Consider the following 21,325-nt stretch of genomic DNA (forward strand, 5'->3'; position numbering starts at 1 on the left):
GTGGTCCTGTCCTTGAGTCACGGTGGAGCATTGGCGTACAGCAGCTGCATGGTCCACCCCGCCACCCTTCCTTCCTCTGCCTTCACCCCTGCCCCCAAGGGAAAACACCAGTGAACATCTGGAGCCCCTGACATCTGTACACCAGGTGTGTGTGAGCCCACACATGTGCTGTGCACACCAGCCCACATGTGGTTTGCACGTGGCTTGCTTTCCAAGTTCCCCTGTATAGTGCAGGTCCGAGGAGGTACCTGTGTTGCTGGATGTAAAGCTAGAAGATCTCATTTCTAGGTCCCACTTGCTACGCAGTAGCCATGTGACCTTGAGCAAGTGACCTAGCCTTCTGAGCCCTCAAGATTATAACAGTGCCTGCTGTCACTTCAGTCGTGTCCGACTCTGTGCAACCCCATAGACGGTAGCCCACCAGGCTCCCCCATCCCTGGGATTCTCCAGGCAAGAACACTGGAGTGGGTTGCCATTTCCTTCTCCAATGCATGAAGGTGAAAAGTGAAAGTGAAGTCGCTCAGTAGTGTCCGACCCTCAGCGACCCCATGGACTGCAGCCTTCCAGGCTCCTCCATCCATGGGATTTTCCAGGCAAGAGTACTGGAGTGGGGTGCCATTGTCTTCTCGGATAACAGTGCCTAGGTTGTTAGAATTAAGTAGGATATTGTGTATATATGAACATGCCTTGTCAATTGGTAACTGCTGTACAGCTGAAAGTTTAGAAATAGCGGGCGTTAGTGTTCTTATTCTGTCACTTTCCAGAATGGTTTTCACTTCCTCATCACCCCCGATGAAGCTGCCTGTGGGGGGATCTACTTATCAGTGAAAGGAATGATTGGGAATCCCCACGAGAGTTACTGGGACTCCCTGCTTCACCCTTCCTCGTCCCTCCTTCCCCATTTACTGATCATCAGGAACTGGATTAGGTACCAAACATCTAGACATGAATAAAGTCCCTTCTCAGGATGCTCACGGTCCAGCTGAGGGAGAGAGAATCAGTGATCAAACCCACTGGGCATCCTGGGACAGGTGCTTAGCTGGAGAGCGGGAGTCTTTTTCTGCTTTGAGAGTACAAGGACAGGCTGCTAGTCCTGCCTGGGGTGGCACCAGAACTGGGTCTTGCCAAGCGAAATAAAATGAGATGGGTAAAGAAGGAAGTACCCCCCTAGGCAGAGAAATGGCTTCCTTAGACACTGAATCAAGTATTTTCTAAAAAGAAAACAGTATAATAATGGCCTTGGCAAAATAAGAATGTGTTTTTTCTTTCCAATATGGAAGAAACCTGGACGTCGCTCTGCAGTATCAGGGATCTGAGCTTCTCTCATCTTTGTGTTCTTTTCTCTTCAACATGAGACTCCGTCTCATAGTCTGAGGGGGCTGCTCAAGCTCCAGCCATTAAATGCTCATCCCAGAAGAACACATCTCTTGCCTTTAATAATACTTCTTAGAAGTCATGTGTGGCACTGTGCTTAGATCCCATTGGTCAGTCCTTAGTCATTTGGCCAGATTTAGCTGCTGAGGAACCTCAGAAATGTCTGTCTTCCTGGTAACTATGTACCTGCTACAAACAGGATTCTGGTATTAAGGAAGACGTGTGAAATAGATATTAGGGGACACTTAGCAATCTCTGCCACAAACCTGAGAGAGGATACGGTGCAGGTCCCAGGGATTAAGATCTGTTCGGTGTATGGGGTGCTTGCAAGAGCACCTTGGAGTCAGGGTAGGGGAGAGACAAAGAGAGGGAAGCAGGGCTGAGTGAGTGTTGTCAGGTTCCGGAATTCACAAATTTGATCCCCAAAACACATGAAAAGTCCTTAGTGACTTTTAAGTCGAGGAATGATGTGATCAGATCTCCAAAGCGAGTCAGAAGTGGTTTGCAGGGGTAGAGGGGGCAGTGAGGAGCGTGTGCAGGTGCGTTAGGAGGATGCTGCCCTCTTTCTGCACTGCCCCGCTTCCTCTCTCAGCTCTAGTCCTCTCCCCCGGCCCCAGGCTGGCTGTGGCCCTCTGGGGGTCTTTCCGCTCTACTGGGGACAGCACAGCTTCATTTGGTCCCAACCACCAGAAAGTATCTCAGCCACAGTCTTGGCTACTGAAGTGGCCTCAGACTCAGGGCCCTTGGGACAGTCAGGAGGGTCAGGCCAGCACCCAGGCTCCGTGCTCACACCTCCCTCCTAGGGTGATGGTCTGGGGACAGCCAGGTGGGACAGGTCCCAGGTGGGGAGACCCTGGGATTCTGGTTCTGAAAGTGCCAGTTTGTGCTCCTGTCTCCTCAGTGATGAACATTGGTTTCATCCCAGATGCTGATGTTGACTGATGAGGACTGGCTTCCTGGAGCAGTGGCCTGAGAAGAATCACAAGGCCAGGTCTTAATCAGCAGAAAGGGGGCTGTGGTTGATTAGTGATGCCTGCGTGGTGGCCAGATCTGGGGCTCGTGCCTGCTCACTGCATATTTTGCCTTGCTTACTCTAGTCTAATGACGGACGGTTCTCAGACGCTGGTTGATGGTTTTTTGGTCCCTCTGAAAGATGGTCATTCTGTTCCACATAGAGGGTATGGGTCTTAGGGCAGGGGCTGTGGCTCACGTTGATGCTGTTTCCTCTGGGGGACAAGCTGCTATAGTGCATCTTTGGCCAAGGCTCTGCGATGGTCGCTCGGGTCAGATTGTCTGGTCTTTGAGCAAAGACCAAGGCTTAGGAGTCTGTCTTATCCTGAGCTGAGGGCCATGGCTTGAATGTGGAAAGCAGAGGGAAGATAGCACAAGATCTCTTAAACCAGATGACCGGGGAAAGCAGCCTTGGCCATAGGAAAGGGGCTGCTTCCGCAACCAGCTCCCACCCAACCTGTCAGTTCTTTCCAGTTTACAAGATGTGGAAAGTGTTCAGAAACGCTGGCAGCTGCCCTGCCAAAGGCCTGGGGTCCTGCCTGGGTGGGACTTCCCATCCACCCCTCCTCCAGCCCACCAGGTGGCTGACCAAGACCCTCGTGCTCAGCCCCTGCTCAGGAGATGGTCACTTGCACTCCCACTAGAAAACATCCTGCTTTCTCTGCTCAAATTCTTGGAGAGAAAGGAGCAAGCCTCCCTCCCAGCCTCTCTGACTTCAGGGAGGTGATTATGGGGCCGCTATGGTGGAATCATAGGACCAGTGGCTAGGGATCCCCCCTCACTTGGACGTCAATTTAAAGTGAGGACTTTCCTCCTACTGAAGTTTGTAGTGAGTCCCTTCCTCATCCCAGCCCCAGAACTGCCCTTGAGGGGAGCTCTGGCAGACCATGTGGTGCCAGGGCCTCAGCTTTGCCAGTACAGCCTGGCTCGGTGCTCCTGGCTGGCTTCAGATCGGAGCCCCATCAGTGAGCGATGGCTGGTCCTCACTGGAGAGGGACCTCTTCATGAAATGCCAAAATGGGGGTTGGCTTCCCAGGTCCATTGACAAGAATCCCAGGGTCCACGGCTCCATGTTTCAGCACTGTGACTAGAGATGCTCCCTTGGAAGGGGAAGACTCTCCCAACCCAGTAGCCGGCTCACATCTGTTCCACCGCCAGCCTTGAATCTGCACCGCCCTCCAGCCCCACCCTCATCTCTAGGATCACCCCTTCACAGAAGGGACCCGCAGGCAGGCTCAAAGCTGCAAGCCAGCTCTCCCTGTGGTCCGCCCACTCCCATGCCGCCTGGCCCCGTGGGGACTGGGGGGCTTATCCCCTCATTTGGATATTAAGTCCAGGTCGGTCAGGACAGCACAGCTGCTGCTTTGGAAGAAAATGGGGAAGTCGAATTCAGCAGCACACCCCAATCGTGGACTGAGCTGCCGGTGGGCCACCCTCCCACGTGGCCCCCTGTGCTGGAGACTTAGAAGTGGACTCTCTTCCCCGATGCGGAAAGCAGAGCATGGTACCTCACCAGCGCTTAATAAATGTCTGTGGAAATCAGTTGGGGCAGTCTGAATTGACAGGGATTGCGGGTTTCACTTTTGATCAGGTTTCTGTGCCTCTTGAAACCCTCTGCACAAGTGAAGGGAAACGTGATTCGGGGTGCTGGGGCCAGAGCACCCTATTCTCCAAAGGGGAGTCAGTGGACCAAGTTCTTGCCCCTGGCTTTCTGGGAGAGGCCAGCCACCACTGGGCCTTGATTTCCCCATCTGTCCAACGGGGTTACTGACCCCTGTCCTATCCCCTTCCTCAGGCTGCTGAGAGGGTCGCCTGCCCGGCACACGCTCCAGTTTTGGGAAGGGGCGTGGCCCTGCCAACCCTGCGCAGGCAGCGTGGGGCGGCGGTGGGCGTGGCTTCATGCCGTTCTCCGTGGCGGAGGACGTGGTCCCGCGTGGAGCCCCGCAGACCCGGGCTCCCCCAGCCGTGTCCTCGCGCCCCTCTCACTCCTTCGAGAGCCCTGTACCTCCAGGCTCACAGAGCCCCCAATAAGCCTGCCAGCGGGAACATAATCACCTTTCTTCAAGCCCTTCAGTTTTAATTTCCATCAGCAAAAGCCAATGAAAGACTGCAACTTAAAAAAAACCCGAAACAACAGCAACAACAAATTAAAAGAGTGTGAGATCGTGGGCAGACGGCAGTGCCAGGCCTGAGGGGTGGGCAGCTCGTGCCTCCAGAACAGCGAAGAACAGGCCAGGGTAGCCAGGGTGGGCGCTATCCCCTCCCTCCAGCCTGAAAAGGCAGTGCAGAATCCTGCCTGGAGAACTTTGCCCTGAGTCCAGGTCCACTTGGATCCCCTGAGAAACTGCAACCAATGGTGTCACCACCTGTGCTCCTGCGCCTTCAGCTGGGGGTGGAACAGCAGAGGACAGTCTCTGGGGTGTACTAGACCTTGCCATCAGGACCCACTCTGGGGGTCAGGAAGGGATCCTAAGCCCCGTGAGGAAGTCAGAGCCTGCAGGGGTGTCGCACAAGCGGCCGGACGTATCCCTCTGTCGTCTGACTGGGTGAAGGCGCAGGAGGAGTAACTGACTACCTGGAAAGCTGTCAGGAAGGGGTACCATCTGGATGGGTTTTCAGGTATGAAGAGAAGTTTGCCAGGCAGGAGATGAAGCAAGGGTATCCCACATCAAGGAATCAGCAAGTGTAAGGGCACAAAAGCATTGCACATCTTCTCTCCCGGCCTCCGCTGGGCAGATGCTGTCCCATCATCTGGGCCAGAACAGCCAGACAAACGACCTTGGAAACCTGATGCCGCTTCTTCCCAGACGCAGCAGCTCACGGGCAGACACTTTGTGGACCAGAAAGGCTGCCCCCATGCTTCTCTTTGGCTGGTCCCTTTCGGGGCATCTGTGGGTAGCGCTGAGCTGGCCTAGTGGGCCCTGGGTTCTGGCTGCCCCAGGGTTGGCTTCCTGTGCCCTGGAGAGTGTCACCCAGATGCAGTCCCCGAGACAGGGACAGGAGTCGGGGGTGCTGACACCCGCAGAGGCCCTGCTGCCCGACTCCAAGCCTGAGGAGGTATTTTATGGCCCCAGGGCACCCCGGTTTCGCAGGGAAGGGCGTGGGGCCTGTCTTGTGGCTCTCTAAGGAGCAGGTTTAGGGCCTGTCCACTCTTCTTTGTCTGCGCCAGGGGCACCAGCCTTGAGCATGTCCGGGTTCAGGTAAGGCTCAGGGCAGGAAGCACTGTCTTCTCCTCCCCGCCCCTCTCCTGTTGGTTCCTCTTCTCCCCATCCATCCTATTACTCGTTCAGCACATAGTCATTAGCACCTGCTGTACCACAGCCCCGCCATAGATGCTGGAGATAGTGATGAGCCAGAGACACTGCCCTGCTGGGTACGCCATGTGCTGGGGGCAGAGGAATGAGCAGGGAGAACGCCCAGAGGCTGCCCTAGCTGAGCCCTTCCTAGAGGAGCCTGGGGGCACTGGACAAGTCCAGGCGGCACGACCGCCAGTCCAGCTGATGAGGGCAAGCTGCAGGGCTCTGGGGCCCTTGTCCTTATCCCAGGGCTGTGACCAGCCCACCCAGGCCCTCCCTGGGGCCCTGCAAGCTCTCCTGCCATCACATTACCCACCTAAATTAGAGCTTGTGTTCAGATGAGACGTATCCTTATCACTCACAAGCAAAGTATAAATATGATCTATTAAAGCCCTTCGGATGTGAAATGTCATGTAAATTAAGAGGATTTTAGAATAGGAAGGCTACGCCACTGATATCACTGTAGGCAATAATAATAAAAATAGGAATAGAAGTTATTATTCCGCTTACTGAGAGCTCAGCCAGTCACAGATAACGGGCCACTGGTGCCGCCCTTCCACCGAATTTCTCAGCAGCCCCTCGAGGAGCTGGTTAGCCACGCCTGCAGAGGAGCAGAGTGAGGTGAGGGGAGAGTTACATAACTCGTCTCGGATGGCACAATAGTGACCCTGGGAGATGGGGTTTTTGCCACCTCACTTTTAATCACGTTGAGCACGGTTTCCTTTAACCTCTCCGGACCCGAGTCTTTCCCTGAGTAACATCTTCCAGGAGGGCGGGGTGTTACAGGGAGAGCTCCCTGAGATACTTCCAGAAAGCTTCTTGGCCGTGGAAAACACCCCAGTGACAGGTGGTGTTCTTGTCATCAGGGTCGTGATCATGTTCTCATCATCTCATCTACTTTTAAGGGTCGGGAGACAAAGGCACAGAGGAGATTCTGTCTGCACTTTACCCTTTCACCCAGGGCTGACATGCGGTGGCAGATCTGCAGGCTGGTCACAATTTTCACGATGTTTCTGTGTGCTGTGCTATGCTTAGTCCATCAGTCGTGTCCTACTCTTTGCAACCTCATGGCCCGTTGCCAGCTGGGCTCCTCTGTCCATGGGGATTCTCCAGGCCAGAATACTGGAGTGGGTAGCCTTTCCCTTCTCCAGGGGATCTTCCCAACCCAGGGATTGAACCCAGGTTCCCACATTGCCAGCAGCTTCTTTACCTACCGAGCCACCAGGGGAGCCCAAGATTAGTGGAGTGGATAGGCTGTCTCTTCTCCAGGGGATCTTCCTGACCCAGGAATCAAATCAGGGTCTCCTGAATTGCAGGTGGATTCTTTACCAGCTGACCTACCAGTTTCTGTCCAGGTTGGTAAATAGTGGCTGCCTGGGTGCCCCCAGAATGCCTCCCACTCCCCCCCACCTTGGGATCTCCCCCACGACCCCCTGACCATCCAATGGGCCACCAATTCAACACTTGAAACAGCCCTACAGGGGAGGGAGCTTGAGGTCAGAGCTGTTAGTTTACTCACAGATGGTGGGCCCAACATGGAGCCTGGGGTCTTTCAGCAGAATGTCTTGGGGTGCTCACAACTGGAGTGTCTCCTGTCCTGGTTGACAGAAGTGGGTGCTGTAGGACTGGCATTTGTAATTGTGCAGAGTTCCTGCAAAAGTCCATAAAGAGTGAAGCTGGGGGAAACAAGCAAGTGAGGAGGCCCTGGGGAGTTCAGGCATTTAGATTTAAATGGCTCAAGGAGAGACCCAGTGGGGAGGATGCAAAACTTTGACTCCTTAACCTGCGATTGGACTGCTGAACTTGGAGGAAATGTGCGAGAAGCATCTGCACAGTGAGCTCTGGAAGGACCGGTGGTCAGGCAAGCGGCTTGTCCTGACACATCAGTGGTGCTGTGACAGTGACTCAAAAGCGGAAATGACAGTTTTATGAGGAGTGAGCGGAGGGGTGGGGGCGGAGAGGAGAAACTCTCAAGATAGCTTGCTGATGTCTCCTTAGAAACTAAGGGTGAGGCGCCTTCCCTTTGAAGGTCTTGGTCTTGGTCTCAGACAGGCTGATTGATGTTTGTCCTGTGGGCAAGTGAGCGTCCCTGGGTGTTCCGGGACCGCAGACTGCTGGCCCGGGCAGTGAGAGCTGGCTTTGGCGTGGACTCCCGGTGGCCGTTCTCACCCTTGCGGCCCTGCTCCAGAGAGAGGGATGAACAGGGTGTCCTCCCAGGCCCAGCACGGGCAGAGCTGTCGTATCAGCCATCCTGACGCTGGCCCTGCGGTCAGCGCTGCAGAGAAACCTTGCCTTGTCCACAAGGCCGCAAGGTCAGGCCAAAGCTGGAACTCTCTGGGGCCCAGAAAGAGAAGGATTTACCCCCCCAACTTGGTGGGTCCTGTCTGAAAAACATTTTGAAGGATCTGTGTCTTGGTATCATGTGCCAGGGCCTAGCTTGGTTGTTTTTTTTTTAACTGAATCAAAATGGTGAGACCTTTGCATCCTGGGTCAAGATCACAACCATAGGAATACCTCTGTTCCCTTTCCTTTTCTGTCCTGGATCCTGGAGAAAAAGTTGGGATGGCCACCTCCCGCACTCCAGTGTCTGGCTACACTGAGACGTCTGATCGCTGCCCCCCTTTCCAAGCTGGATTTGACGTAGCCACACCCAGATCTTGAGCTCAGCGGCAAGATCATCGAGCGGCCAAAGGCCTGGCTCCAATGGTGGGTCCAGGGCCGATCCCCGCTTCTCCCTAGCAGAGTGGTCACAGCTCCCCTTTCACCCAAGACCCTGGTAGACAGTGTTCTCTCCGTTTTCGGGGAGTTGGTTTGTGGGCAGCCTGGTCCGCAGCCAGAGCCTGCTTTGCCATCAGGTGCTAGAGACTAGAAGCTCTGTGAGCATGGAACACGTGTATGTTTAGTTCACTGCTGTGACCCCAGTGCTCAGAACAGTGCCTGGCATGTAGGTACTCAGTGATAGGTACTCAGGTAGGTACTTAGTGATAGGTACTCAGTGATAGTAGGTACTCAGTGAAGGTACTCAGTGATAGGTACTTGGTGAAGGTACTCAGTGATAAATAGGTACTCAGGTAGGTGCTCAGTGAAGATTTATTGGGTGGATAAGGAGCTGAGAGCAGGGTGGGAGTTACGGAGGTCCCTCGTGTAGGTCCCTGCACAAGTTCCAGCTGAGCAAGGGCTGTGTGGGCCCAGCTCTCTGTCAGGAGGTAGAAAGGCCCCTGGAGAAGGATGCAGGGCCAGGGTCCCCAGGTAGAGCTTTCTGCTTCCTGTTTCCCCAGAAGAGCCCAGGACTCCAGCAAGCGGTGCCTAAAACCATGTTCTCTGATCCAGCCACATTTGGGGAAGCGCTTGGAAGTTTCTGTCGTCCAAGCTGTGCCCAGACAGATGGTCGGCCTCTTTGGGGGTAGGGCCCAAACGTGAGAGGAAAAAGGGGCAGGAAGAATAGCCTGGAGCAGCGGTGGGTGACCTCTCCCCCCTCGGAGGGACCCCGGGCAGCTCTGTGTGCCTCCTGGAGACACAGGACATGCTGGGGGAGGGGGCGGAGAGTGCTCAGAGCAAGCACAGTGTAGGAAAATGGTCTTTCCTAATGGACCATTCAGGATGGTAAGGACATTAGAAGAGAGAAGTTTACAAAGATGCCCGTCACAACCACCGCCTGTCGGAGCCATGAGGAACCTCAGAATCCCCCATCTGAGATCACAGAAATAAGTAGAAACCAAGCTAAAAGAGTATCTTCTCAAACCAGGAAGGGGAGAGGATGCAAAGAAACAGGTCTGTGACCACAGTGGAAGGGCAGTGGGGCCCTTCAGTGTTGACTTAAAGCCAGGGACACCCAAGGCTCCGCTCAGTCAGGGATTCCCTGACCCCACAGTGCATCAGAATGATCTTAAAGGGCTTACAAAGGTCAGGACAAAGCTCCTCCTGGTTCTTTGTGGCTCAGGCTCCCTCAGCCAGGATAGAGACCCGCTGCTCTGAACGGAGACCCTGCTGAGGCTCTCACAGGGGATGGTCACGAGGGTTAGATCCCATCGTCTCAGGAGGGCCTTCCCTTCTGCCAAGGCACCGGGAAGACAGACTATGCAGATGTGCGCTGAGATCTGACCTTTTAAAAATTTTGAAAGCCTTTGAACCAAAGGTTCTCCCCCTTGGCTGCACCCAGGGGATCACCTGGGAAGTGTTTAAGGGTCTCCCTGTCTAGACTGCACCCTAAACCAGATAAATCAGAACCTCTTGGGGTGGGACCCAGACTGCAGCATTTGTGAAGGCTCCCCAGGTGGTCCAGTGAGGGGGCGGCGTGAGGGTGGGTCCACCAGACAGACCCCTTCACTGGGCTCATCGTGCTCCCAGCCCGCTCCTGTGGGCATCTGAGTTTGTGGCCCTGGGGTGCAGGGTCATGGGAGTGGAGGGGCAGCTGAACCTGCAGGCAGCGTACCTGTCAGCTCAGTTTACCCAAAGCGGTGCCTCCCAGCCCTGGCGCTCCTCCACTGCCTCTGGGCATCTGACCATCATCAGCTGGTGCTCTGCTAGAGTCTGCTGTAGGGCAGACTCTGGGCTGGGCCCTAAGAGGGACTCGTGACTCAGTCCCCGCCCCCACCTCAGAAGAATTTGCCACCCGGCAAGAGAAATCAGATGTGCACATAAAAATCACTGCGCTTAGGTAAGGCAGAAACGGGTAAGCACCACAGAATAAAAGCAGGTGTGGGGTCATAGAATTTTCAAAAAAAAAAAAAACAAACGAAAGTGCAATAAAACCTCACAGCTCCAGCAAGTCCAGAAAATGCGTCTCATTCGATGTCAGTGGGATGGCAGCAGCTTTCACTTAGATGGGTTGCTGACACCAGAGGTGTGATAGGGCCAATCTCAGAGGCCCCTTTCCAGTGATGGAGGGATGTGGGTTTGTCACCCTCTTAGACCAGGAAGACAGGCTCAGGGAAGCTCGGAGGTGGACTTTAGAGGTCATCCGGCCTGACCTCCTTGCAGGAGAAAGGAGCTGGCTACTCTGGCACAGAGAAGTGGAACGTTGGGTTTGATGCCAACCACAGTGATTCCTGTTATCCCACTGGTGGGGTGGAGGAAGTGCAGACTGGCGAGGTTGGGTCTTTGGGTCTGAATGACAGCTCCCAGGAGGCAAGGCACCTGCCGGTGCCTGGAATGCCACCATTGGTGCTTCAGTCTTCCACCCTCAAGCATCTTCTTTTTAAATCCTAGATTCTAGAACAGGAGGAGCATACTACCTTCCTAACATCTTAAGTTGCCAGGTAGGCAACCTGGAGCTCTCAAGTCCTGAGATTTTATTAGCAAAATATGTTTCCCCTTTGTGCCTAATTTACCACTGCAAAATGGGAGGTATTAGGCCACCAGCGTCGAGCCAGCCAGCTTGGACCATTGTTAGAGCTGAGTGGAATGCACGTTCTAATTCTGAGGTATGGAAGTTTCGTTCCACTAAAATGACAGCGTGAAGTTGGGATGTCATTAAAGATTCCAGCCCAGTGTTATCAACAGGGATTCAGGCCTCCCATGTGCTAACGACATGCTGACCCTGTGGCCCAGCATGGACGTGGAATAGCCCTGCCCGGAGCAGAGCCCTGTCTTGAGGGCGGGGCTGATGGCTGGACAGAGACCTGGCAGCCTCATCAGAGGGCAGCTGACACTCCCTGAAGCTTACTTCCTGGCAGGCAGTCGTCTAAGCACTCTGCATCTATTAATCTCCAGTTAATAGCGTCAGTCTCTTTTAGAAGTGGAGACACCAAGGCACAGAAAAAGGTTAGGAGGCAGCCCGCCAGGAATCACTCAGCTAGCAGGTGGCTGGGCCGGGATTTGAACCCGGATGGGCTCCTTGTCTGTGCACTTGGCTGTCGGGCTAACCTGCCTCGCAGGGATGAGATTGGTTGCCCCCTTCCTGCGTTGGCCACACAGGTTGTGTTGGGGAGGGAGCCCCTCTCCGCGTTCCCAGCCGCTGAGGGGGGATGGTCATCGGGGTAGTGGGGTACTAGGGTGCCATGGGCACTCCTGGACCAGGGGCTCTGCCACACTTGCCTGGCCCTCAGCCGTCACGAGCAGTCCCGAGCCCCACCAGACCTGCCCAATTCCCTGCCGTCTTGCCCTGAACACCCACTGCCAGGGCAGCCTGAGCCCGCACCCCTGAAAAATAAAACAAGAGAGGGTTCTCCAGGAGGGAGCCTGCCACTGGTGCCCGCTGACTCCCGGGAGCCTGGGGAGAGATGCTGAGAGCAAGATGGAGAGGATCTGCAAGACGCCCTCCTGTTCTTCAGCTCCCCCAGGTCCGGCCTGCGGGCTTCTGGTCCTGGGATCCCTCCTGCCATCCTTGAGACAGGCTGCACTGCTTCAGGGCGGCTTCAGCCCAAGAGGGCCCCTGGCTGGAGCAGCCCCAGAGCCCCTGACACACACACAGACACACACACAGCCCCTGACACACACACACACACACACATCCTCTTTCCTGGGGACACACACACCCCTTTCACACACACACATACACACACCGTCTTTCCTGGGGACACACACACACACACACACACCCTCTTTCCTGGGGACATACACATCTCTTTCCTAGGAATACACACACACACACACCTCTTTCCTGGGGATACACACACACACACTTCTTTCCTAGGAATACACACACATACACCTCTTTTCCTGGGGACACACAAACACACCTCTTTTCTGGGGACACACACATACCTCTTTCCTAGACACACACACACCTCTTTTCTGGGGACACACACACACCTCTTTTCTGGGGACACACACATACCTCTTTCCTGGGTGCATATACACACACACACACACCTCTTTCCTGGGGACAGACACACACACACCTCTTTCCTAGGAATACACACACACACACACACACACCCTCCTCTCGGGATACACACACACACACACACCTCTTTTCTGGGGACACACCCACACACCTCTTTCCTGGACACACACACACACCTCTTTCCTGGACACACACACACACACACACACCTCTTTCCTGGATCTGCTCGCACATCCCCTGTAAACCCCACCACAGAGGGCCCGTTGGCCTTGGAAATAGCATCAGGGGCTTAGCTGTTCACAGCGTGTTTGGGGCGACCAGTGAGGCTGGGCAGCCTAGCAGGACAGCAGTGGTAGCAGGGGGTAGGAGAAGCGGGCCCAGAAGCCAGCCCCATGCGGGATGCTGGGACAGCAGCCTCCTCCCTGGGGCTTCCCAAGGAGGCCGGGCCAGGGTCAGGGGCTGTGGCCCTGTGCTCTGAGGGCGCCTGGCTGTTCAGGCACACCGGGTGGCTCTCCTCCCCTGCACCACCCCCACCTGTCACTCCGCTCAGCCCGCTTTGATGCTTGAGATTAAATTCCAGCCCTCAGCAGTGTCTGCTGCGCAGTCTCCAGCAGGAGCCTTTATCTGAGATTAAGGATAATGGATTTCCTTTCTTGGATAAGGTTTTTTTTTTTTCCCCTCCCTCTTTCTCTCAGACTTTCTGTCCAAAATGCTCTCACTTCAGAAAATAGACCTTTTGTTGAAGTCTTTTTATTGACTCAACTCCCCTCCCCCAGGTCTGTCCCCTCTCCATTCCTCCCCACCACCGTTCTTTTCATGCTTCCACGGAAACCTGTTCCCAGCAGGAGGTGAGAGAGTGCAAAAGCTTAAGGATCTTCCTCTGTGCCTGCCCACTTCCTTCTCCCCCAAGGTCCCCTGAGCCCTGCTCCAAGCCTGAAGGGGAGCCCGGTGTAGAGTTCGGACGGGGAAAAATAACTTGACTTCTTGCTTATTTTCCTTCAGCACTTTCCGCCAGCACCCACATCTCCAGAAATCTAGATTCTGCCCGGAAGAGATGGGGAGAGGACTTGGTGGGGGAGTCCCTTCCTTGGTCTCGGCAGGGGTCACTGCCGTGTACTTTTATTTCACCTGGATCTTTCTTTTTCCCCCTTCAACAGCCCTATTACCATATTTGAATGCAAGTATGTCTCTTTTCATTGGCATTTGCAGTAGCTTAGCCTGACGTTTCTAGAATAGCTCCTTCCCTTTTGAACTTCTCTCCTGCCCAGTAGTTCCGTGTAGCTAGGGCGATAGTCTTAGCGCTTAGTGGGCTTCTAGTTCGCTGTGTTTGGGGATGGCGCTCTCCTGTCTCTCCTCCCCTGCCCCCCTGCCCTCCACGGTGCATGTCCCCCCACCCCCTCGTCCTGTTGGAGTTCCTTATCTGGAAGGCTCAATGGCCAACGCTGGGTTCCTCTGTTGGGCTGTTTGCTGCTGGCTTCTAGCACATTTAAAACCAGTCATGGGAAATCGGCCTTGGGATCAGGCCTGCAAGTGTCTGCCTGGAGGCAGGCCGTTCAATGCCTGGGAGGGGGTGTCTGTCTGGGCTTGGCTGTGTGTACACACGCTCGTGGCCAAGAGAAGCCCTGGGGAGGGACTTGCCCTCCTCTTCCTTCACCGGGACCCTCTGCAGCTGGGCACAGCCTTGCTGCCTGAAGCATTGTCAGATGAAGCACAAGGGCTTGGTCGAGAGCCCCCAGGAGACCCTTCAGTGACAACTTGATCCAGTCGGTGGAGCTCAGACTGAAGAGCCAGATCTAAACCCCGTAATGCGCCTTGGGAGCCACAGGGTTCACCTGACATGGGTCCCTGCTGCCCTACACTTCCGCCCCCAGCTGGGCATCCGGGATGCTTCGCCCTGGGCCTGTGACCTTGCTGACACAGAGGTCTGCAGTTAAGATGGTGGGGCGAGTTAGACTTCAGCAGTCTCCTGGACAAGGTGCCTGTGGGCCCATAGGCCACACCCAGGGCCTCTCGCCTGCAGCTCAGGGGAGACCCCCGCCTGTGACCCGGCCCTGCCGTGCTCCGCCCCCGCCCTCAGCACTGGACAAGCCCCGGGGGATCACCAGGATACCCGTGTAGGGACAGCAGAGAGCTCGCCCTGCCCCCGAGAGACGTTCCTCCTAACCCTCTCCCGATGATTCTGGTGTGCCTTCTAGAACCAGCTTCTGGGGTGACAGACGGGTGGGAATCAGACACACCTGATTCCCAGGTGTGGAATACCAGATAGAGATGCTGGGCCTTCCAGAAGCCTGAGAGCTGCTGATCCATGTCCCTCCTGAAGGCCCCTCCCCACCCTGTCCTCTCTGTGTGGGCGGGGGCCTGACCGTGGGACACGTCTTTGGGGACCCTGGCGGGCCCCCCTTCACCCCAGCTCCCCTCTCTCCGCCAGGCTTCCCGGCAGCGGCGTACGGACCGGTGGCGGCGGCGGCGGTGGCGGCGGCGCGCGGCTCAGGTAGGGAGGCGCGCGGCCCGGCGGTTCCCAGGCATGCCCCGTGTGCAGGGACCGTGACGGCCCTGTTGGATCTGTGTGGCTGCGTCTGTCCCCCACTCTCACCACGGCCCTGGGGGCGGGGGGAACCCCACGGGGGGGCAGTGGCGGGCCTGCAGGTTGCAGGGCCGCGAGGACTGTCCCGCAGAAAGGAGAGGCGCGCTTCTTCTGGACTTCCGACGGCCGCCTTGCCGCACAGCCGGCCGCAGGGCGCCCAAGGGCATCTCCCTCCCTGGCTTTTGCTGGTTCCCAGGGCCCCCCGCCTTGCGTCTCTGACCCAGCCAGAGAAGCTCTATGTTGTGAAGGGAGGCTCCGAGCCCATCCGCGTGCCTGCCCCCTCCACCCCAGCTGCACCCCAGAGGTGGGCTTGCCGACCGGCCAGACCCCCACCCCACGCCCGAGGCCCTGAGGGTTAGACATGGGCCGAGTCTGGCCCGGGGAGTGAAGCCGCTCTTCCCGAAGCTCCCGTACTGTCCCAGGCTCGCTTCCTAGCACAGACCCAGAACTCCTGGCACTCCGGCTACAAGGGAACTGGGGCTTCTCCTCCCACGAGGCTGCCCAAGTCACTGGGTCTCCAAATCCCACCTCTGACGGGGTCTGGAAACCCCGGGGTGAGGTGGGAACCTCTCCCTGGCAGCCCTGTGGGCTCAGGCCCGAGCTGGGCCGTGGCCCCTCGCCCCCAGACCCTCTGCCTTCCTGAGCAGGCAGGACTTCCACTGTGTGCTGGGCCCCAGGAGGTCTCCAGACCTCCCCCAGCGCCCCCCCAGCCCCCCAGAGGACCCCACACCTCCTAGACCCAGGAGCCACAGTTCGTAGCTCTGTTCTCACACCCTGTGGCCAGGGAGCTGGTGAACCCAAGGGAGTTGAGTTTGATGTAACAAGGCTCTGAGGAGGGTGGGGCGGAGGGAGATGCTGGTGAGGGTACCAAGAAACGGGGCATTAAAAGCTTAGCGGGCAAAGGCCGCAAAGACCCAAACCCTCGCTGGTAAGAGACTGGCACAGTGAGGCCCTTTGGAAAGGTCAGTAAAAAATCCGTTCCATGCAAACTGGCACTGCCTCGAGCTACAAAGGACCCCCTCCCCTGAGCCGCCCACTGGGGATTGTTCGGAAGGGCTGGGGGATTCTCGAGGCTGCTGAGGGCCAGTTAGCCAGAGAGTTGGGCTGGGGCGCCAGGCACCTTTCCTTGGCTTCCCGTTGCCCAGCCAGCCTCCAGAGCCCCCACCGGCCCGTGGGCCAGGGTCCCTTGGTCCCCCTGCCCTGGGAGCGGGTTGCCCAGCTGCCTCCTGGCTCCCTGTTCCGTTTGGCTTTTTAACTTGAGCACTTTTTGGTACCATTATAAATGAGCCTCTGTCCTACCTGTGCCTGGGAGGAGGGCTGACAAGGAAACTCGAGATTTTTGAGTGCTATTGGTTGTTGTTTCCTCCGCTCAGTTTCTTTCTTATTGTAACTTGGATTATGAAACTAAACTTTAACCCAAAATTAACCCTGCCTCTCTCCCTGCCCCCATTCTCCTTGACTTCATGGCAAGTTTAAAGGGCAGCATGGGGTTCTCTGTGAGTCTAAAAGTGGTCTCCCCATGGCCTCTGCCCTCCTCTGCCACCCCCGCCCACTCACAGACCCCCAGAGCCAGCTGGGAGTCCCACCCCGCTAAGTCCTAACCCCAAAGGTCAGCGCCATCTCCAACCACACCTTTTTTTTTTTACTTTTTATTTCAGGATCAGTGCTGTTTTATTTGTAGCCATTTCCATAGGGAGCTAAGTCTCCCACAGGCCATTCTAGGTCAGCCATGCTCATCACCGCACTGTTAGTGAATTCTATTCAGGAGTGTGCTTCCAGACCCCCTGCCCACACCAGCCTGGGTTAGTTAGTGCCAGGAGCAAACCCTCACTGCACTGTTAGTGAATTCTATTCAGGAGTGTGCTTCCAGACCCCCTGCCCACACCAGCCTGGGTTAGTTAGCGCCAGGAGCAAACCCTCACCTCAGAGGTGCCTGACCCCGGCCTCAGGCTCGGCCAGGAAGCTACAGGACACCTGTTGGTACTCCCCGGGTGTGCCCGAGGGCGATGACCAGGCTGTGTCCGCCAAAGTCAGAGCTCTTACTGGGCTGGAAGGCACGTTCCCACGTGTGGACAGGGTAGCCCGGCCCGCCTCCCACTAAACCCCTTTGGGCCTGGAGCAGGGTTACAAAGCTGGGGAACGAAGACCTCTGCCTGTCTCTCCTAGTGCAGTTTGACCTGTAAAGACTCTCCTCTCCCCCCCGCCCTTTCCCTCTGGAAAATGGTCTGGAATGCAGGTCTGGCAGGATGGCCCATTGTTGACCCCCATCGTGGCCCCTGGCATTCTGACACACCTGTGAGGGCTGCACAGACTGTGCATCGGCCCGGGCCAGTAGGGGCTCACGGAGGGCTGACCGCCGGCTTCTCCCGTCCTGTGCTCCCGCAGCCCTGCCGCACTCATCCCAGCTCCTCCCCAGGCCAGAAGGATGTTCCTTTGGCCTGCACCCCCACCCTGAGCAAGCGCCCGTTGGAGGGCATCACAAGCTCGCTGCCTTCGCTGGCAGGGACGGGTGGGCTCAGGGAGTCTGCGCAGTGCTGCCCCGAGCCGGGGCCCACGGCTGGCAGCGCCCAGCAGCGGGGCACAGGGCCTCTGCGCCCCAGGGGTGCCCAGGCTTGGCTGTGAGGGGGCAGGCTGACTGTGGAAGGCCCTCTTTTCACTTTCGCTTTTGTCTAGTTTTTTTTTTTGTCTCCACCATTTTGTGTAGTTCTCCCCTTCCTTGTGATGACATGCAGGGAGCTTCCCGAGGGCCGGGGGTGGGGCGCAGCTTTGGATTCGCTCAGCTTGGCGACTGCATCTGTCAGGGTAGGAGGCCCCGGGTCGGGAGCCCTGCGCCCGCGCCAGCCGGCTCCCCTGGGCCCGAGGCGAGCGGCCCGGTGGCCCCTGGGGAGGTCCCGGCGACTCCGAGATGACTTCACTACCAGTGTCACTTTTCTGTTGCCTTCACCCGGAAGTTTGACACGTCATCTTTTCTTGTGCTTAGTCGAGACTTTCTTTATTTTGATCGTATCCATTCAGTTCCAATGGCCCCATCATCCCCCCCGCCACCAAAAAAAACCAAAACCCTAAATGCAGTTTGGCAAAGGGCTCCACTGACAGGTGAGGGAAGTGGTTCTGATTTCCAGACTGTTTGATTTCTGGGTGGCACCTCAGGTGGGTCTGTGTGTCAGTCTTAGAGCTTCCGGCCCCCCCAGCCCCGGCCCCAGCCCCCGCCCCCCCCCCACCAGCCAGGACCCCTTCCTGCGCTTTACACTTGCCAGCTCTGTTCCCATCTAGTGCCGTGAGCTCCCGATGGTGGTGGTGAGTGTGAGAGTCACTTTCTGTTGTCTTTTCTCTTGCTTGGTTGGGGCTGCAGTGAGAGTCTCTGAGGCATACTTTCCCGCCTCTCTTACACTAGGATCTGCACACCTCCTCTCAAACACTCTTCTGAGCACGCTCAGCGGGAAGGTTTGTCCACACCTATTAATCCTCTCTCAGTGTCCAGCTTCCTGTTAGTACCAGCTGGTTTGCATGTTTTTGCTTGTTCAGATGAAACAGTTCAAGAAACAAACTCATATCCAACTCTCGAGAAATGTCTTTTTTTTGTACACTTTGTTTTCAATTTTTTTTTATTAGTTACGACTCCAAAACACCTGTTGTCCAGTAAAACATTTCACACCCCCTGCCTGTTCTTAGACTGTATGTTTCTGTGGGACTGAACTAAATGCATGCACTGTAGTAGCTGTCCTGGTAGCCGTAGCTGTAGTTGTAGAACATGCATTGTTGAGTTGATATTGCAGGGCCTCGGCCGGCTCGGCACAGCACGACTGTCTGCAGGATAGCGCGGGGGCCAGGGACAGAAGGGGCTCCATGTTTTCAGTGTTGCCCAAGGGCTTGGATCCATGTTCTCGCCATCCGCCACCACCACCTCCCGTCACACTCCCCACTCCCCCAGTCTGGAACTGGGTCACCACCTCAGCTGCAACCTTCTCAACCGAGATCTGTCTCGATAGCATCCAACTGTTAGTGAACAAGGATAGAATCCAGGTTGCAAGGAGTCTTACAGTTCTTCCTTGTTCTTGTCTTCTTCATGGTTCTGAGATCAGGTCTTTCCTCACTTCAAAAGGTCTAACAGCCGGGCTTCTCCAAGCCCACTGCTCTCATTAGAGTCCTTCTCCAGCTCACCTTCAAGGAGACAGGTTCATGTGGCAGCCCTGTCTGCGTGGCCAGAGGGGAAGTGAAATTTGGTATGGAAAGGGATTCAGACCTTGAGATCCTCGGTCTGCAGATGGAGGGGTGTACGTTTGGTCCTGGTGAAGGTTGGCATTTGTCTTTCTGGTTGGTGAAGGTAAAGGGAGAAGGGGGTGCAGTGCAGGTAGGGTGAGAGAGGTGACATTCCTGGTCACCAACGGAGATTATTGGCACAGCTTCATGGGCGGGGGGAAGGAGGGAACCAGTAACATCCAAAGAGGAAGCCATGGTTTGCCTCCATCTCCCCAGGAAGACTTCCCAGTCCTGCAGCCTCTGCCCTGGGCTCAGAGCGTGTGCAGTCAGCCAGCTCCAGGCACAGTGTGTCCCCTCCATTTGTGGTGACGAGTCATAAGTCAGAGCGAGGTCTCTTAGAGCTTTGGAAGATGATCCTAACCTTTGTAAGTTGATGGAAGCAGTAGCTGCCACCCAGGACCCACTCCTAAAGCCAGGCTGATCGGTGGCTCTGACACTACACTGCAGGACACAGAGGTGGGTTCTGAACCTTTGGGGTGCAAGTCACCTATTATCAGGGGAGACAGAGCCCCGAAGTCACAGAGCCCAGGAAGTCCCCCCAAAGTATGAAGTGACAATGCAGAGTGGTGGCCCGGCGGAGTGGACCAGCATTGAATGTGAGCAGGCGGGTTGCCCAGATTGAGGGCCCCAAGGGGCCTGAGACCCAGGAAGGGAGATCTGGGAGGCGCCAGCCTTCCAGCCCAGGCTTCACGGGGGTAGAGGTAGGCGGGGGCAGAGGGGAATGGCTGGAGATGGCAGGCTTCGGGGCTGCTGACACTGAAGCCTGATCCAGAATGGGGAGCAGGAGAAGCGGGTGGGGACAGAAGGAAGAGAGAGCAGAGAAGTCTCCTCCCCCACCCCACCCTACCCCCACCTAAAGCCTGGGTCTGGCTCTGCTGGGAAATGGCTTTGCTGCCCTGCGGCTGGACATCCTGAGTTTGCATTCTAGGAGGTCAAGTGAGCGAGAGTAACATGCAAGTCTGGGGATAGAATAAATAGTTGACCTTGAACCGTAAAATGAACTCTTTGGGTGGAGAGTAGGTCCCAGGCCTGCCCTGATTTTATCTTGGGATATTCTTCCACATCCCCAGTGGACTCCTCTGCATTAGAGGCTGAGGGTGTTCTCACATGCCTCCAGCTACTGGCGGGATCCGGGTTTTGTGTGCGCCAGATGAGGCATAAGCCCCAGAGTTCCCTGGTCTTGCTTTCAACAAGCCTGTTTTGAAGGTTTGCTTTATGCCGGCACCAGGGCAGGTAAAGGAACGTGACACTTCTTGCCTTCAGTGGTCTGAGCATCTAAATCCCTCCCCCGGAAAGCCCTTATTTCCCATGATGTGTTGTTTCTGGCACTATCAGCTCCTTTTTAAAAAGGAAAATGGACCATTATATTTGAAGATGGCTTTCCTGGGCCTCCGTCAGCAAGATCCGATGTCCAGGAAGGGGGTGCGTAGAGGGGTTTGCAGTGCTAGCAGCAAGCATCCTCTGGGGGTTGCGACCTCAAGATGGCCCGTCTGTGGGGAGGGTCCTGGGGCCACCCTCTCCCTGGAACAGAGCCAGCGCCTAGGAAAGGGGGAGAGAATCTGGGATCCGTTAGGACCAACTGCTGCAGCAGCCAGACCTACTCGCGGCCTTCCCTGAGCAGACGTCTCCCGGTCACTGTGTGGTGCTCTGGGCACCAGGCCCTCATTGCTCAGTTCCTCATTAACAGTCTCCATTTCTGGGAGAGCCAGGACTCTGCCCATAAAGAGTCCAGCATTGGATTTCAGTAACTCCAGTGAATTTATAATAACGTGCAGAGCTGCCCGCCTCTAACCTCAGCTTCATTCATTTTCCAAGGGCTTTCGGACCAGCTCTGTTGAGGATAAAATACATCAGCTCTAATCAATAATTTTGTAATAGAAATACCATGCACTTGATAAATCAACTCTGGCGCAATTAGTGACTATCCTCGAAGCCCAGATCTAAGTATAAGTTAATCCTAAAGTGAATGGAGTGGGAGCATGTTAATGGTCTTTTAAATTAGTGGAATTATTT

At 55.9% G+C, this 21,325-nt stretch overlaps 1 protein-coding gene across 7 annotated transcripts in view; it reads left to right on the forward strand.

Moving 5' to 3' along the window:
* The window catches only part of MSI2 (musashi RNA binding protein 2), a 402,467-nt gene that overhangs the window by 358,528 nt on the left and 22,614 nt on the right, over positions 1-21,325 (forward strand). For all 7 annotated transcript variants that reach the window (XM_055399098.2, XM_055399088.2, XM_055399156.2 and 4 more), the window contains one exon: positions 14,897-14,959. In XM_055399098.2, coding sequence (XP_055255073.1) covers positions 14,897-14,959 — 63 coding nt within the window. The remainder of the gene's footprint in view (positions 1-14,896; positions 14,960-21,325) is intronic.

This window comes from Moschus berezovskii, chromosome 20 (genome assembly GCF_049115385.1).
Source record: "Moschus berezovskii isolate FMDL1 chromosome 20, NW_MosBer_1.0, whole genome shotgun sequence".
NCBI lineage: Eukaryota > Metazoa > Chordata > Mammalia > Artiodactyla > Moschidae > Moschus > Moschus berezovskii.